Source organism: Brienomyrus brachyistius, unplaced genomic scaffold (assembly GCF_023856365.1).
Source record: "Brienomyrus brachyistius isolate T26 unplaced genomic scaffold, BBRACH_0.4 scaffold44, whole genome shotgun sequence".
NCBI lineage: Eukaryota > Metazoa > Chordata > Actinopteri > Osteoglossiformes > Mormyridae > Brienomyrus > Brienomyrus brachyistius.
In genome coordinates this window covers 2,817,758-2,836,083 of record NW_026042319.1, presented here as the reverse complement: position 1 = coordinate 2,836,083, position 18,326 = coordinate 2,817,758, and the positions used below count along the sequence as shown (strand labels likewise).

General features: G+C 48.4%; 2 protein-coding genes and 1 long non-coding RNA gene across 5 annotated transcripts in view; 2 read left to right on the top strand and 1 right to left on the bottom strand.

The window, feature by feature from the left end:
- The window catches only part of LOC125722979 (cyclin-dependent kinase-like 5), a 49,311-nt gene extending 39,296 nt beyond the window's left edge, over positions 1-10,015 (top strand). The window contains exons 14-19 of one of the 3 annotated variants that reach the window (XM_048999311.1): positions 141-246; positions 406-529; positions 1,332-1,437; positions 2,023-2,142; positions 4,550-4,822; positions 5,066-10,015. In XM_048999311.1, coding sequence (XP_048855268.1) covers positions 141-246; positions 406-529; positions 1,332-1,437; positions 2,023-2,142; positions 4,550-4,822; positions 5,066-5,422 — 1,086 coding nt within the window. In that variant the 3' untranslated portion in view covers positions 5,423-10,015. Of the gene's footprint in view, positions 1-140; positions 247-405; positions 530-1,331; positions 1,438-2,022; positions 2,143-4,546; positions 4,823-5,065 lie in introns of all 3 variants that reach the window. The other 2 variants (XM_048999310.1, XM_048999312.1) reach the window with 2 other exon arrangements.
- A 137-nt stretch (positions 10,016-10,152) lies between these two features.
- On the bottom strand, positions 10,153-15,953 carry LOC125722980 (retinoschisin-like). Its single transcript, XM_048999314.1, has 6 exons — positions 15,825-15,953; positions 15,300-15,325; positions 15,057-15,195; positions 13,019-13,160; positions 12,563-12,758; positions 10,153-12,055 (listed from the first exon to the last, which is right to left on the bottom strand). The coding sequence occupies exons 1-6, from the start codon at positions 15,874-15,876 to the stop codon at positions 11,903-11,905; spliced, it is 708 nt and encodes a 235-aa protein (XP_048855271.1). The 5' UTR covers positions 15,877-15,953; the 3' UTR covers positions 10,153-11,902.
- A 1,406-nt stretch (positions 15,954-17,359) lies between these two features.
- Positions 17,360-18,049, top strand: LOC125723018 (uncharacterized). Its single transcript, XR_007386708.1, has 3 exons — positions 17,360-17,494; positions 17,591-17,691; positions 17,772-18,049. It is a non-coding gene; the product is annotated as an uncharacterized LOC125723018 (long non-coding RNA).
- Positions 18,050-18,326: the final 277 nt, after the last annotated feature.

Here is an 18,326-nt window from a genome sequence, read left to right as displayed (position 1 = left end):
CTGACCCTGACCTTTGACCCCATGACCCTTGGCTGGGTCACCTCTGCTTTGGCATGAGACAGTGTGGCAGTGGCTGTGCATATGATTAGCCTGCCCTCTCCCCCACATGCACACGCATGAATGCTTATCCTGTGGTCTAGGTGGGCGCGTACCACGACCCACACCCTGAGGACGGCACCTCCTCCAAGGAGAACCGTAACATCTACAGTGACTCCATGCCCAGGCGGGTGGGAAGCTTCTACAGAGGTGCGGGGGCTGGGGCAATGCCAGTGGGCATACCTTGTCTTTTATAACATTGCCTGTTGTAAAATATTTAATACTGAAACACTCTGCCTTTAGAAATTCCTTAACCATTACGCCACCTGGTGGCCAGAATAGAGCCTTTAGATCTGCGTTGCTCTATAGTGCCCTCCCCTCGGCCGGACAACTCCTTCCACGACAGCAGTGTCCAGAGCAGGGGACCCACTGCTGCTGCTGAGAGCGGTGCCATGAACAACCACTCCAAGCGACAGACGACCTTCGACCCCTGGTGAGCAGCCCCCCCCCCCATTACCAGCGCAAGCTGTTCATGGCTGAAGTGTGCTGTTTGGGTAAGATTAAAGTGTGAACCTTCTGTAAAACATTCTGCACCCACATCATCAGGGAGGCATTTTAACTGGATCGAACATCTTTCCTTGATTTTTTTTTTTTGGTTCCGGATACTAGAGTGGAGACTGGGTGTCTGACATTGAGCTCAGTCCCGCTGACACACCCAGGCTCGCGCTCTGCCTCGGTCACGTGCCATGACTGGCAAGAGAACAGTGATTACTCGCTGGAGCTCACGGGTCACGGCTAAGAACGAACGTGCACGTCTGTCACCCCCCCCCTCCCCCCCCGGCCCCTCATCCACACCTTCAGCCACGAGACAGATAGTGGGATTGGATTTCAGAAGAAGCGGGGGCTCTATGATTGAGCCGGGATGAGACAATATGATGGGATCTCTGTCGACAGCACAGCGTAATCGCCGTTGCCATGGGTGACACCATCTTTTTGTACGATTGAGTAGCAGGCCGTGTCCTCCAGGATGAGGAACCCTCGACAGATACATTTCCACTTTTCTACCTCACCTTTTTTTGGTTCTTAACTGAACATTTCTCGTGTTCAGTTCTCATTGTATGGTTTTTAGCTCCTTCCTAACATCTTGTGAGGCTGTCAAAGACTAATGTAAATGTTATGTACATTTGCTGGGTTTTTGTTTGTCCAGTGTTATTGTGAATTATTTACATGTATTTTCCATAATTGCCTGAAGAGGGCAGTGTAGTAATCTCAGACATACCAATTGCTGTCCTTAGGAGTAACTCAGAGACTATGGCCATGAATCCTCCTGAACCTTCCAAGGGCAAGGAGAAGCAGGGCTTCTTCAAAGCAATAAAGAAGAAGAAGAAGAAATCTCAAACGGTGGGTCCAGTTTGGGGTTGGTTCCACCGTAACTCCTCCCTTCTGTCCAGATGACCAATCAGAAAGGTTCAAACTGTCGGGGAGGTGGGGAAGTGGGAGGGGAGACGGGCTGAGTAGATGCTGGGCTTTGTGTCATATCAATGTGCTTGCTTCAGTGTCAGTAATCCATTCAGTCTGTCTGCACCTCCTGAAGGCCCTCTCAGGCCCCCGATATGGGGGTGAATCGGGGGGGAGGCACAGAGCCCCCCCACCCCACCCATGGATCCAAAGGCATCACCTCTCGAGTTCAGCAGTTTGGTTTCATTTTGTCTAACAAAGGTGGTTTCTGTCAGGCCTTAATTATTACGTGTTACAGCCGTTACAGTGCGAATGAACAAAGCCTTGATCGTGGGTGCTGTGTAGCTCAAAATGCCCCCGCAGCGAGCCCACGGCAATTAGTCTCACGGTTGTTTCCTATAAAGTTCGCCACGCCATTGTGTCTTTGGGCCCAACGTGGAACCTTCCCCAGCGAAACGAGGGATGCTGAGCTGTTGCCTGCCTTGAGTTTTCCCCTGTGCTACTGGTGTTTTGCATCTTATATTGCAGACAGAAATCGGCGATGGAGGGAATCCGTCCATCAAGAAATGTCTTTTCCCTTTATTCAGTTCAAAGACTAATGTAAAGCATAGGTCTTCTGTGAAAGTGCCTCCCGCAGCCTCATCCATGGTATTGCATTTGTTTCTGTACTCCGGTTCACCAGTGTCCAGACCGCCGCCGCATGCCGTTAACCCCAGCCGTCTGTGTTCCTTTCTGTTCTTATTCTTCTCTTTTTTTGGATTGGGTGGGGGGGGGGGACACTGTTTCGCGGTGAAGGGTGAAAACCCAAACCCAGGCACATCGCACGATCGCCACATCTGCAGGTTTTGCCAGAAGGACCCCCCCCCATCCAAGGCCACTTCCCACTGGACCGCACACCGATTCTCCCTCTCTGAGACTGACAGGGGGCCAAGCCTCATTGTTACAGTCATCTCTGCCAGCCTCGTTTGTCAGCCACGACCTGATTGGAAGACAAGCCACGCCCCTCACCTCAGGAATCACATGACTGTCACTTTATGCAGCGAATACGGGCTCCTTCTCACTTTACTTACTCTGCCCTCGTGTGCTAGTTCACTGTGATTGCTCTTCCCCATGTCACAGTAAATCTGAGTAGAATCTGTCACATGGGTCTGTTCTGTTTGTTAGTGAAGATTGCTGCAGTCAGACCCTGAAATTCCCCATGTACCAGAGCAGGGCATTTAACCCAACCTTGTCTTGACGTCTTGGCGTCTTGACTTTTCCATTTGTCATGAGTTTCAAGGTGTACGATACAGCTGTTCCATAAACCATTTAAACTGTAACAACTTCAGGTAAAATTTACGGCAAAAAACTACCGTATCAGGCGAAATTTAGCGTTGTGGCAGTTGTTATCTCCAGGAAACCCAGGCCATCAACTGTCTCTGGGACGTCTCGAAGTCATGTACCATTTTCAGATTCAGGACGGTTTATGTAAATCGTGCACACGTGGAGTTTCAGGTGACTGCTATGACTGAAGCCCTTCTGTTGACCTATCATTAGTGGACCAAACATGTGTGGGAAGTGTGTGGCTCGGTCTGTGTGCCTGTAATCCGAAGGTCACCAGTTCAAACCCAGCTTCTGTGGGTCCTTGAGCAAGACCCTTAACCCCCAGCTCCCTGGGCGCCCCGACTGGTGGCCACCCTTCGCGGACACCTCACTCTACAAAGAGCAAGTTGAGAGAGGTATAAAGACAAGTACAATTATTATTAATGATGTTTAGCCATTACAGAATAAAGCGTTACCCGTCCGACCCCAACACATTCCCCAGTACGACTGGCAGTCGGCGATCGTTTGATAGGCCTGGAACTCTGTGGTTCTGTGGTTACACACCGTGGGCCTGGGTCGGGGGTGGGGCGCTCATGCCATTGTTGGGGTGTGCTGTCCGACGTTGTCTGTGTGGCTGCGCAGCTAACCGCATGTCTGCAGTCTGCCTGGTGGTTGGGGGGCTTTTATGGGGGGTGGCTGCATGGCCCCACCACCAATCGGGGCGGAGCCTGATGCCTGCTAATCCTGAAGGTGCATGCCTTCACCAGCGCCACCTTCCAAAACGTGCTCAGGGTCCTGGGACAGGGCAGGATGGGGCAGGACGGGAAGAGACGTGGTGTTAACAGGACCCCTGGATCATTTTAAAGGCCATTTTTGTTTCCAAAGCTAGTTAGATTCTCTGAGGTGAGAAAGCGCTGAAGGAACTGAAAATCAGGACTTACCTGTAGGGGCATATAAGCTCTCATAAGTAATACTCCTCACTGACGGTGTCCTCCCACATTTTAGCTGCTAGCAGTAGGCTAATGTTTTGGTAGTGCAGACATCCCACCTTCTTGATTTCAGGGGGGCAGATAAGGAACAGCTGGGAAGGGGTGCTGGCTAAGCGAGAACCGTATTACGGTGTAATACCACATACCGCAGTAGTTTCCTTGGACTTTATCCCAGCCCCAGCTAGGCAAATTTTGTAGGGCTAATACTTCAATAGCACTGCTTTCCAAAGTCCCATCAAAATTTCATATGCCGCATTTTATGTCTGGATGGTATGACAGTATTGAAGCGCCCATTCAGGGAATCGCTGTCAATTTGTGGGAGACTCTCTGAATTTCCGGGAGGATTGGGATGTCTGGCTAGCATGTGTGTGATCAGCCGTTCATGTCAAGCACACTGCAAACACTGAGAGAAGAGAAGTTTGATTATAGGGGAGCTTTTTAAAGCAGCCAGTCACTTTAATATAGGGTTTACTTAGTTCAACTTTTATCCAGCACTTTTTAAGTGACTTAGAATAGAGGGAAAGGATCCAGTTAATGTGTGCGCCCTGTGATTTGAACTTGTGTAATGTTCACTGTGGAGTAGGGAGGGTCAGCTGATTGTCTGGGAGGGTCACATGACTCTCTGACTGTCTGTCCTTGTCCCTGGACCTTGTGAATGGTTCTGATGTCACACTGGGCTGTCGGGCAAAGGTGTACTGCCCTCCGTCTGCGCCCATTTGACTGCCTACCTCCCACTCCACCCCACCCCCTCCCCGGGACAGCAGATCTCCAGTGATGGGCAGGAGCACATGACCACTCAGAAGGCCGTCAGGTCCTCCACGCAACAGGGCAGCCGGCACCGGAACCGGGACCGAGACCGGGAGCGTGAGCGGGAGCGGGAACGAGATCGAGACCGCGACAGAGAACGGGAGCGGGACCGAGAACGAGAGCGGGAGAGAGAACGAGAGAGAGAACGGGAAAGAGAGAGGGAAAGAGAGAGGGAAAGAGAGAGGGACAACGAGTGGCCTCCAGAGGACTTGACCGACCCTCCTGCTCAGGTAAGCCGTGGTTCGCAGGGTGTCTCAATCACCCCTCGCCCATCTGCACCCCAGTTATGGACCCTGGGCGGTTCTGCTCAGTATAAGCCCTTAACTTTCCTGTCAATCGCTAATTCTTCTAACTGGCGGCTGGCACATCCTAGTGTAAAAACAGTATCTTTTTAGCCCCCGAAGTAAATGTGGACGTTTTTCCAGCCGTGAGCGCAGCTGTGTGTGACCCACCTGCCCTGTCCCACCCACCAGAACCAGCCTCTCAAGTCCCTACGCAAGCTCCTGCACCTCACCCCCTCCCCCGCCAACCATGCCCCCCCCTCTGAACTGCGCTTCCAGCCCCTGCCTAACCCACCCCCTAAGGTGGGGTTCGCCGAGGGCCGCAGCCACGCCGGTGCCAGTTCCGGGCCCCCAAAGGCCCGGCAAGGCGGATACCCACTGCCGGGGCAGATAGAGTCCAGCTGGCATGCGTCGGCCCTGAGCCGTGGTGAAGGTGCCCCCTACGGAGACCAACTGACCACGAAAGGAGGGCAGAATGGACACGGCTTCAGTCGGCCGCCTCGCTCACGGATGCCAAACCTCAACGACCTAAAGGAGACCGCTTTGTAGAGAGTCCCCCCCCCCCTCCACCCCAACCGCAAACCCACCCCATACTACCACCTCTACCAACCTCTGGCCTCTCTACAGCGCCCTCTGCTGCCTGAAATCAGCAGTAACACACCCGGTGTTGGGAGTGTGGGGAACAGCTCAGCCCATTGGCCAAAAGGGTCTGCTCTGTAAGTCATAGGTTTTTTAAGCTTCCATATTTGATAGAATTTGTAATATTATTTATGAAAAGTATACCTTTTTTTGTTTTGAAATACATACATATGGTTGAAAAATATGTATATGGTAATTTAAAAAAAAGTATAAGTGCAAGAGCTTTAGTTTCTACAGAAAATAAATATATTAACTTTCCTGCACAATGAGTCTATATTTCATTGAAATTATCTAGCTGTTTGTGTTGGAAGTATATAGATTTTACAGTATTACTCGAATATATGCCATTCTCTTTGCCGTTCTTTAGTTTACCCCCTGTAATTGTGTGAACTAAACCCCATGACTGCCTGCTGTTCTCTTACCCTGACCAGGCAAAGACTCACCATTCTGGCTTAGTAACAGCTCCGTATGACTTTTCCCTTAATGTCTGGATTGCGATACGTTTTTTTGCTGCGAAGGTTCGTGCGCTAAAATCCCAGAAGTACACCTTCTGTGCGACCGGCTGTGAGGAACAGAAGCCGATTAGTGCAGTGCATTGTGGAGGTGAGAATGAATGATGTACAGGTGTACATTTCCGGGTTATGTGTTCGAAAGCGGAGGGTGTGCCGTGCTGGTCGTTTTAAGCATGTTTAAATCATGACGTCTGAGGCATCGTGAGACGCCTTTACCGGACGTGGGGTCAGACGAATAAACACGGTACACTGATCCCTGAACTTTCCTGCCTGTCCAGCTAAGGACAGATAGACCCGTGTCGCCTCGCTTCGCTTCGCTTCGTTGGGGGAGGGATCTGAGTTTCACTCCCCCTGCGCGTACTGCCGGACCAGCTGGTGTGCAGGGTGACCTTGCCGGGGGCTCTCCCGCACAGCCGGACACTTGGTACTGCTCTTTGGTGCTCCTGTCCGGAACGTCGCCCTTGTCCTTTTCAGTCCCCTGCAATCAAACCCTTTCGCCATTTAGATTTTATGGGAATTGCGGTTTTTTTTTTTACCAAGTACGGGATACATACAATAAATGATAAGAAAAACTTCATAACAACCATATAAAAAAACTGCTAACCAATGAAAAAATAGCAATACATGATTTAAGTAATTATGGGACCATTAGCTTAGAGCTGGCGGTGTAGTGTTTGTAGGGTAACCCGGTGGTGTGCTGAACAGCCCTGGTCGCCTTCGAGACATATAACTTTACCAGAAACAATGCCTAGGAGTCAGATCTCCAGCCCCGTCTGGGTAAGAGAGCATCCTTTAGGATCCAGCCCCTTCATTTCAAACAAATGTGATCTATTTTAATATTTATAAATGTCTAGCAAAGAAACCAATAAACAGATCAGGTTATATTCTTCTGCACAAAGGCAAAACACTGTAATTACACTGAGTTACGACCAAAATCGGGTGCATAAGGCCCTGCTTCGTCTCGCAAAAAATAAAATCTTACTTTATAAACGCACATTTCATAAATACACTATGATTTATTTCCTGCTGCATCTACTGGTTAACGCGCATAAAAAACTTTAAAGCCCATTTTCTCAGTTTCAGTCTCAGCGTAGTTACTGCGTTTTGCCTTTGGGGGCAATATTGATGTGACACTTTAAGGAAGCTGTATAATCAGAAAAATCGCACCGTTCCCCTTCATTTTGTGTTTAATACATACACGGCCTGTTTTGACTATCAGTATGGGAGGTGGGGGGGTTTCTGTTAATGCAGCGGAATTGCGGTTACCATGGACACCGGTCTTTTCTATCGTATGCGTGTTCCTGGTATGTTGCGTAATCGCTGTTTCTACTCTACAATAAGTTCATGCATCATTTTTTTTCTGGGATGGTTATTGTGTTGAGCAACACGCTGTATTATATTAATACCAATGTGTGTGTGTTTTTTTTGGTAATATTTATAAAACAAAATGACTTTATATACATTCTGCAACGAAACATTAGTTATGACGTTTTTGTTAGAAATCACGCCATCTTGAACTTGTAGCATGGGTTCCAAAAATTTTTGTTGCTGTGTTTTGGGGTTCAAGCACCAGCGGTTATCGCAGGACTGTTGAGGTGGGGGGTAACAGTGAGCTTCTTCTTTGTATCCGTCTGTTTTTTCTCCCATCTAAAACTTCTGCATGGCCAACTGGTGTGGTTTGCAAGGAAGGGCTTTTCTGCTGCACTTTTGCTTCTGCGTGTCAGACTCCCTCAGCGTAGCGTTCCCCCGTCGTTATATAGCGCCCTTAACGTGCACGGCGTGTTTGGCCCAGATGAAACAAGAAGACTGGAGTAGAACATACAAACGTTTATGGCCTGACTTGCACGGTGCCTGTATTTTAAGCAATAACATCAGAGTCAGCTGTATGACACTCCCCTAACTAAGTCCCATATATTTGTGACACTCCCTTAGATATACAGGGCAACCCCAGCTCCTTTTTCTTGTCTCCCCCCCCACCACACACACACACACGGATGGATGGAAAAAAAAGGAATTGTTAGGCTGAAGCTAGGAGCTCATTCAATCTGAGTGCTCCCTTAGCTGAGACCAACAGTTACATCACCCTCAGTGACTATTTACGCCATGTTTTATGGTGTGTTCACATCCCGTACAGTGGAGACCCACTGTGTAATACAGCTTATTCGCAGTGGCCTTTAGTTCCAGGCCTGAGGAGGCTCTCATACACAGACGTCCAAACGTCCTGTAGAGCTGGGAGTGGGAGGGAGAGCAGCATGCTACCCTGGAGTGGTGACGGATGGCTGATGTTTTTACCTGACGTGCAGCAGAGTTCTGTGACACACATTCCATCAGGCAGATAGTCACAGGTTACGCATGCAAACCAGCAAACTGCTAGTTGACTGTGGCAAAACTCATCAAGTTAAATACAGAACAGCAAGCAGAAAGTGATGTTGGGTCTCTTAACCATCGCCCTGGGTTACACCAGGTTAATTACCAGTCAGCAGGGCCTGATGCCTTTGGGTCTAAACGCACACCCCAAACCCCTCCCAGGTTGATGTAATAGCCTTAATAATAGCCATTTATTGTCCTTTCTGTTAAAAAACTGGAATCCACGCATTAATGCCTTTCTGAACAGTTATGGGTGAGTGTGTTGAGGGCAGGATCTATCCGACTCCGGCAGATTTGTCTGTCCCACGTTTTACTCTCTGTTGTTCGCCTGGAAAGAGGGTGTCAATAACTGCATATGCTTTTTCTTCCCGGAACAGTCCCACACCCCAGCACCAATCCCAAAATGCCTAGCACCCCTACCACCACCCCCTCACGCTCTCTATTAATGCATCCTGCTCATTTTGGATTTAGGATCATCATTCGATTTTTTTTTTTATTTCGACTCGCGCTGTTGTCCTGTGTATATGAGAGAATGACGCTGCGATAAATAATGATGAAACACTATAAAAGCGATATATATATTTTTATTTTGCAAAACGTAATGATGACACGCGCTGTGTGAAAGGTAATTTCTTCTATGTTGATGGTGACGATGACAGCTGGAGGAGATCTGAACTAGACAAATTTGTGTTACTTTCATTTCACGTTTGTAGTGAGAGCGAGACTCGGGGCTCGACGTCAATGGTGGGCGGAGCTACCGTGGTTGGTCTCGCCCAATGGGAGCCAATAAATTAGCCAATTGGAATGGGAGCTGGTTAGACCTCTTGGTGATTGACAGGGCATAACACTCTCACCCACTAACCATGAGGTCCATAGCTAGCTTCCCCCATCACAAAGTTATTATATGAACTGCATGTGCAGGAGTGTTACGGTAAAGAATAAATTAAATATTTAACCTATCTAATGCTAAAATCTTGTGCATTTCTGGGTTTTCATTTTTTATGTGTTTTCTTGACGGTCATGGGTAAATTCACCTTGTGCGATTAGTGTCAGTTCAAATTCGGCAAAAGGGGGCGGGACCGAGTGGGCGGAGTCGACCCGCCTGTGCATCTGCTACATCTCAGATGGCATCGAGTCTCCTCCCCCATTAAGATATTTCGTTTAACACTCGGCCTCAGACTGCCACCTTATTTAACAGATTTTATTAAATAAGAAGGCACTTTGTGAAATAAAATGTTAAAACAACCCCCACCCCCAAGAAAGACTGGAATTTGGAGATTGACTCCGCTGATGTAAGACTGACTGACATTTCAAAGCCCTTTTGGTCGCACTGGCTCTAACCTTGGGCTAACAGCTTCTATCGCTCTGAATGTCGCCCTGAACACGCTTGTTAATTTGCTGTTTTTCTGTCAGATGTGTCCACTTGATGTCTAGTCTGGTTAATGTGTATCTAACCTTGGCATGTCTCTGTTGGGTCCTGTAAATATAACGATCACCATATGAACCTGACCCCCCGCGACTGGCATGGAAATGGCTCATTCTCACTAAGCACATTGTGTTTTTGGATGGATCTTGCAAAACGTGTTATTTATTAAAAGAAAATACAGGTTTTGCATTTCAGAAACTAGGCTACTGTCATCTTTTATGTGTTTGTGTGTAAGGATCTTCATTTGATGACCTATGCTCGAGTTGTGTGGCAGAATTTAATGTGATTGTAGATTTGTCTCAAACAAGACCCGTAAGACACATTGTGTGTTTGTATGGTGAGATTAAACATTAAGACAGAATACAAGAAAGTTTCTCTTTAATGACAAATATTACTGTCCCTTTTCATGATTTTACCAGGGTCACTCATCTAGACAATAGAGTAACAACCCACCCACCCCTGATCGGATGAATGAAAGGCACACCACATCACAACCACAACACACAGCAGAATTCAGGAACAGGGAAGACAGACAGTTAACACACCACATCACAGCTACGACGCACAGCAGAATTCAGGAACCGGGACGACAGACTCTCATCACACCACATCACAGCTACGACGCACAGCAGAATTCAGGAACCGGGACGACAGACTCTCATCACACCACATCACAGCTACGACGCACAGCAGAATTCAGGAACTGGGACGACAGACACTCAACACACCACATCACAGCAACGACGCACAGCAGAATTCAGGAACAGGGATGACAGACACTCAACACAACACATCACAGCTACGACGCACAGCAGAATTCAGGAACCGGGACGACAGACTCTCATCACACCACATCACAGCTACGACGCACAGCAGAATTCAGGAACTGGGACGACAGACACTCAACACACCACATCACAGCAACGACGCACAGCAGAATTCAGGAACAGGGATGACAGACACTCAACACAACACATCACAGCTACGACGCACAGCAGAATTCAGGAACAGGGACGACAGACTCTCATCACACCACATCACAGCTACGACGCACAGCAGAATTCAGGAACAGGGACGACAGACTCTCATCACACCACATCACAGCTACGACGCACAGCAGAATTCAGGAACAGGGACGACAGACACTCATCACACCACATCACAGCTACGACGCACTGCAGAATTCAGGAACAGGGACGACAGACTCTCAACACACCACATCACAGCTACGACGCACAGCAGAATTCAGGAACAGGGACGACAGACTCTCAACATAAACATCTGTAGTTGTCATCTTGGCTTGTCCTACTTTTCACCACATGAATCCGACTGTTCAGCAGCCCCATCCTTGCCAAAGCGGAAAAGCCAGGAAATGAGGATAAATGGGAAAGTTCATTCAATAAAAGTTCATTCAACTCCATTATGTGTCTTAGGGACTATATAAATGTATGTCCCCTCTGGAGGGGCATGAGGGTGCAGTTACAGAGGCTATACTACACATTTTTGTTGCTGGTGATTCTAATTTAGCTCTCTTTAATTATTTCCTGTTTTTATTATATGCAATTTGGTATATTTTGACTTTTTATTTTTTTATTTTTATTCTGTTTATTGTATTGCTATTTGCTTTGCTTATTTTTTCACATTCTACTAAACTGATTTGTTTATTTATTTTTAGATTTGCATTGAGCTGTACCTTAGTTGCATATTTCATACAGCTTCTCCAACACTGTTTCTCATTTTAGTCCCATATGTGAAATACTTTGAGCTGCAATTCATGCATGAAAAGTGCCATAAAAATAAAGAATTATTTATTATTATTACTTTAGGTGGCTGCATGTTCTACTTTGGCAAGTGTGAGAGGCTGCAGCTCAGCTGAGGATGATAAGAGTGGTGAAATGCTGAGGGAGGGGCTTCAGCTGAGGATGATGGGAGTGGTAATATGCTGGGGGCGGGGCTTCAGCTGAGGATGATGGGAGTGGTAATATGCTGGGGGCGGGGCTTCAGCTGAGGATGACGGGAGTGGTGAAAGGGTGGGGGCGGGGCTTTAGCTGAAGATGGGAGTGGTGAAATGATGGGGGCGTGGCTTCAGGTGCATTTGTGCATGCAGAGCAGCAGCTCCATGCGCACAGCAATGCGTGTGTGCCAGCCCAGCGGCAGCACGCGGATGTAGCGTGCCACGATAGGCGGTCGCATCAGGTTCTGCACAGACGAGGACCGATCCGAGTTCCCATAGAACACCTGAGGAGAGACGGCACGCAGGCCTCAGGATCGCCTGGCAACACAGCAGCCCGCTGGATCTGAGCACATTCATAATAACCAAGTGCACCTCAGGACACAGTGTCCCAGTGCAGGTACTGGGAGGACACAGCGCATACTGGTGGTTCAGCTGAACTCTGTGACTTGGAGGAGTGTTTCTGATAATAGGGGTATGTGAAAAGATACCTTATTTTAGGCATTAATTATATCATTAATAATATTAATGATGTGATGCGACTATTCATTATTCAGAAAAAATTGAATTACTTAATTCATAGTGCTGTGCAATTAAAAACAGCAGCTAATCCTAATTTGTACAATAGTTTTCACAAACAAAGCAGATCAGTTAGGTAAAGCTATATGCCCTGTCAGCCTGATTAAAGATCATTTAATGATCGTAACCCAAAACCACCATGGTGGGGGGGGGTGCCCTGTTCTCATCCTGCGTGCTGTGGCACATCCATGAGCCTGATGGACAGGCAGCCTCACCCTGTTGTTGCCAGTTTGGTCCTTGTAGTAGATCCAGTTGAGTTTCTCGTCAGAGCGATACTGAACGTTGTACTTGGTCATCCACTCATCTGCGTCACAGCGGCCCTGAGTCAGAATCCCTGATACCACATGCACCTCCTTCAGGTCGATCTGCAACCATTGGCTACTGTCTTGGTACTTAGAGAGCCAGGCACACCTGGGGGGGGGGGGGGGGGGGGGGGAATACAGTCACGTAAACAGGAAGCTGCTGCTGTTTTCCTGAAAGTGATAGTAGCGTATAGAATTTCTATTAATTCGTTAAACATTCTTATATTAAAATGAAAAATGATGGGGACACAGCATATGGACCCTGAAGGTTGCCAGGTTGAGTCCCAGAAGGAGTTATGTTGTAGTGTCCATATTGAGCTAAATATCCAGCTGTAGCGTTGGATGAAAACGTCCCCCAGGTAGACTCACCCAAAGCCCTGGTTGTTTAGCCGTGCTTTGCTTGGCACCCAGGAAGAGAACCACCCAGTATACTGGTCCTCGTTGGCACAGCTGATCTGGTCAGCAGCCACGGAGCCCGCCTCGAAGCCCAGCGGCTTGTGGTATGGGCACTCTGTGGACAGAGACGGCCAGTCAGCCACTACCAGCCTGATGTCCCTCCCCCCATCCAACGACATCAGTCATTAGACCACATAAGCGATTATCGCAGCTGTTGATCCTTCACAAATGTAGCTTCTGAGAATTTGTTTTTAACTTTCTTAACTTAGAAGCCACAAAATGTTTGTGAAATAGAACATTTCATTACGAATTTGACCACCTTGGAATAAATTTATCTTGAAAAATGAAGCAGACACCTTTAACCAAAGTGGCACACACACGTCAGGAGAGAAGGCAGGGTCATCAGCTGGTCCCTGAGCATTTGGACATGGGGGGCCTTCTTCAGGGGCCCAAGAGTGACATCATACCACCAAGCATGGGATTTGAACCCAGGACCTTCTCATCATAGGCACAGGCTGGTAACTCACTGGACCACACACCACCACCCTGTTCAGTGACTTCAATGTCAACAATAGCAATTAATAAATATAATGAAGAAGATCTCTATATGCCTCCTGCACCCCTCTTCCTCTTCCTTTCCAATTAACAAGAGGAACTGGAGTGAGGAAAGGAACCATGCACAGACACACAGCCCTCCAGCATCTTCATCCATCCATCCATCCATCCATCCACCTTCTATACCTGCTTGCCTTATGCATGGCCGCTAGGGGCCAGAGCCTATGCCAGAGGCTGTAGGCACAAGGCAGGGAATGAGGTTGGCCCCAGAACAAGCCATTAACACCTACAGACAGTTTGGCAATTCCAATTTTCATCAGGGAGAAACCGGGGAACCTAGAGGAAATCCCATGATGCCACAGGGAGAACATGCAAACTCCACACACATAGAGCTGGGGCGGAGATTCGAACCCTGTGAGCACCAGCCACTGCTGCAGCGTGCCACCCTTGTCCGGGCAGTTCCCCGGGAAAACCATTCCGCTGAGTTCTTGGCCACGCATGGGAGGCTGGCCAGTGACACGTCACAACATGGTGACAGAAATCACCTGACATGGGCAGCCAGCAAGACAGGCTGACACACAGGTGATACAGTAACCATGGTTACCTGCACAGCAGCGGTCAAATCCCAGATTAACCGCCATAAAGAGGAAAGTCTTATCGGGAGTTCAGATGCATCCCCAACTGCTGGTCTAGCTCTGACCCCGTTACTGCTCCCCACTCCTCCATTTTGGCAACTAAGCCCGAGTGTTAAAGGATGAACATCCTGCACGAGCGAAGCGTGACAGATGGCCCTGTCCGGAAGCTCAGCCTTCCTGGATGCCGCCTCTCCTGCTCTGGGTTCAAACAGAAATTCAGCTGCGGCACTTGCAGCGGTACAGAAGTAGGGCCCACAGACCAACAGATGACGACAGTGTCTGGGATCACAAGCTCTGCCATGGTAGTTGGTAGCGATCATGCTAAAGTCTGGCCCTAAAATAATAAAGAGTAGGGAAGAAGATCAAGGTCCAACTCCATGAGTGATACAACCGTGTTTGACATTGAATCTAACCCATGATAAACGGTCTGGTGACCCAGAACCCCGGTGCCCAAACCTGTTTAACGTCATCAGGTGATTCATGGCTTTCCTTCGATTTTTACTGCAATACAGGAAACTTGGATCGATGCTGCCTGGGTCTCAACTACAACCAAGGAGAAGACGTAGAGCACCCTGGTTCATCATGCCTTAGACTTTCAGCCTTTTTGGGCTCAGTGACACGCAGAGGAACCCAGTACACTGTATACTGACGTCCTATAAATGGCGAGGCGATCTGACAGTGGTGTTGCTGTTGTCTTTGAGTGCAGGAATGGATCTGAAAAATGGCAATGGTCTATTGTAGCTCGACTAAGGGAATAAGTGGACAGGCTAGCCAATGGGATACCAGGAGCTGATCAGCTGACCTCTGGGAGGGGTACTCACCTGGCATACAGTCCATTAAGCTGCTTCTGGGTGGGGGAGGGGCCAGCACGGTGTCAGTGGGGACGGCCATGGTGGGCGTCCACGGGCAGTCACAATTGCAGGCTTTGCTTTGCCACGTTCCGCGAGCTTCTTCCTCTTCCTCTTGGGACACGGGGAGGGGAAATGGAGAACACGAGGGTCAGACCCCACGGTGGAATTTCAACCAAGCAATGATGACAGACAGAATGCATTGGAAACACCTACCCCTTGTGTGAGAGCACCAGTCAGGGCTACCCGTCAGTCCACGGAGCCAGGCCAGGAGAGCAGGAAGGGGACAAACATTAACTCAAGGTGATCGGCACACACGCTGCCCTCTATTGACCACTAAAACACCTTTAAAAAGCACCAGCTGGCATCTCGGGACCAACTAAAAGTGACACATGGCACGAGAGAACCAGGACACTGCTAAATCAGTCCTTCTTCTGGTAATGCATAACAAATGGTCCGGAGCCTTCCAATTCTGTATTAAATACCTACCTAATTACCAAGGTAAAATTAGGGAAGTCGTGATTCGTGCCGGAAGGTCTAAGCACCTCAGGTCATCCTTCGTTAGTCACGCGAGGCTCCGTCTCGCATTACGTTGCAAATGTTTCGACAACAAGTTACCCAGAAAGCTCCAAATGAAAATGCTCCGTTGGAGCAGCCGCTCGATCACTTCCACCGCACGCATTCCCAGCCCGTTCCTAGGCGATCGCCGTCCACGGTCAGCATAGCGCTGTGAGGACATACCTTCAGCCAGGAGCAGAAGGGACAACAGGATGTGCCGAGCGCTGACCTCCATCTTCTCTGGCGCTGGAGCCCAAACGGTGCCACAGCTCACGGCGATGGGGGGATCTGGATTATTGTAATCCACGGGACACTGACGGCCCCTCTCTAAATCCCCTCATTGCCCCACGAAGCCCCTCCCACGGCTGCCCACCACCCGGCTGTCCAATGTGGTACCTAGAAGCCAACCTCCTCCCTTCAAGGAGACACGGGAAAACACGCAGTCACGTTCGCAACCCCCACCTAGTGAATTACAGCAAAGTCATCCAGCCTTGTAACCTAGAAAATGGCCTGGCACTTACTTCCAGACTACCATGGGGAACATAATGCTAAATGTTTAGCGTTAGTCACTCAGCCCAACTGCACCTCGCTTACAAAAGCCTGCAGATCTCGTGCCTTCAAACAAGCCAACCTGGGACTGGGAACAGACTTGTCTGTCTCTATTTTTCTGTTTTGCCCTTTTATCGCATGAATTAGGCAGAACTGCAGAGGTTAACTCTTTCTTCTCAGAATGAAGAGCATGTTTTGCAATAATTCTGTGTTAGCTGATATCAATGGCGGCCCGTTGTCGTTCCGTGCTCCCAGAGCTCTCCACACGCCGCACAGATTGATCGGCTCCTGTCCATGCACACTGTCTGTGTCGCGGTGCCAGAAGGCCGCGGGGCAGTGGCGGTCACGCTGCCCCGTGCGCGTGGGTCAGTCGCAGTAGCAGGCGTGCTCTCCCGCTGTGCTTTCTGACGTCACACCGTTCTTCTGAGCAGCAGCATAGCAGACCCCAGCATACGCCTGCCTGGGGCCGGGTGGCTCCCGGGGGGAGGCGCCGGCCCCACCAGATGAATTTTGTCCACCGACAGCCAACCGGAAATGGTGCCAGTAAACTGGGGCACAGGCTAACTGGGAGAGGCGCCTTCTGGAGAGTGGTGGGGGTATTTCACACAAAGAACCACAGACCAACCTATCTATGGCAAGACACACAAACAGGTTTGTATTTCTGCATAAAAGCTTCCCATTGATTCTCAGATTAATGCTATTTATGATTCTAAACCAACCATTGCAAAATTCAACACATTTATAACAACAAGAATACAGATGGCGTTTTAATTTTTATTTTTTAAAGACATTTGTGTTTGGAAATGTTTGTACAGCACACACATCTACATAATATCTCATGGATTCTTACATAATATTACGGTCTTTATTTCGTCTTTGTGCAAGGTTGCACAAAACCTTGCATAAATGGCCTGCTGAATGATACATGCCTTTGTTGTAATGAATTATGTTCTATAATGAAGAAATTCTATGGCCAAAACCTTAGCTTTGAGTTTTTATCGCAAGCATTTTCATTAGAAACCATGGACGATTAAGAAAGTTTGTCAAACGTCTTTTAATTAGACAATTAATTAATTGATTGATATTTATGTTTCATGCAAAACCCCCACATTAAAAACTCTCCTGACTTCTAATTGACCATTCTCTCCAGCCTTTGAGTTAATGATACAATTTTATACCGAGAGACTTGCAGTCATTAACGACAAATTTAAGAACACCAGCTGATCCATGTAAAGGGCTAACAAGTATATAAGTAGCATTCAACTATAGTAGATTAAGCGTGATAAATGCTGTTGGTAGCTGTGGTGAGTAAGCTTGCTGTGCCTGTATATGCTCTCCAAATGGTACCATTTGGACTGATTGATGCGCTTGATGGAAAAAATCTCGAATTTATTCTGCAGCGATTATGAAGATCTCTGGCATTAAACGCGCAGGGGCCGGTAAACTGAGGCGCACAGAGAAGAGGCGGGCTAAGGCAGCCACGTACAGCTTTCAGAAAGAGGTTTCTCCAGCTAGACGCATGTTTCACTTGTAAGGCGGTGGTTTGCGCGTGTAACTCTTCCCCTTTCTGCACTGTTACAGGCTCGCATTACCGTGAGCGAACGCGTGTCCGTGCCTAGGCACGCTAACGGCAGCATCTTGTTCATGGTGGGACTGCAAGCAGCCCGGCTCTCAAAGCACGGCAAGCGCCGGACTATCACCAGGAGGGAGGTTCGCTCCGCTGTGCAGCTCTTGCGCCCGAAGACGCACGCAGCCCACCAAGGCGCCTAATTGGGCCGCAATTTACTGTCTGAATTTATATTAAGCAGAATTTTAATCGTAACAGTGAAATTTTAAATAAAGCTTTATTTCAGAATGAAGTCGAACGTCTCCATGTTGCACATGGTTGGATCTTGACTTTTTGTGGTTTTACTATCACCAGTAAAACACGTAACTGTATGATTCCCGTTTCTTTGTTCCACTACTGCTGGAGTGGCGTTGGTGGGGGGGGGGGGTTTCCCTATGATTAGATGACTAAGGGGCTGTACTCAACTTTGGCTGAAGCTCTTTACACTGATCAAAGCTACTTCTAGCTATCAGGTTGGGAGATCTTGTTGCCAAACACGGGCGCCAAAACTTTAAGTACCAAAAATGCTG

What these genes read in the sequence shown, in the direction of transcription:
- LOC125722980 (XM_048999314.1), bottom strand. Translation starts at nt 15,876, where the DNA reads ATGGAGGTCAGCGCTCGGCACATCCTGTTGTCCCTTCTGCTCCTGGCT. An exon ending in CTGGTGCTCTCACACAAGGG is followed by an intron (nt 15,196 to 15,299) that starts GTAGGTGTTTCC and finishes GTGTCCCAAGAG; the next exon opens with GAAGAGGAAGAAGCTCGCGG. An exon ending in CTTAATGGACTGTATGCCAG is followed by an intron (nt 13,161 to 15,056) that starts GTGAGTACCCCT and finishes CTCTGTCCACAG; the next exon opens with AGTGCCCATACCACAAGCCG.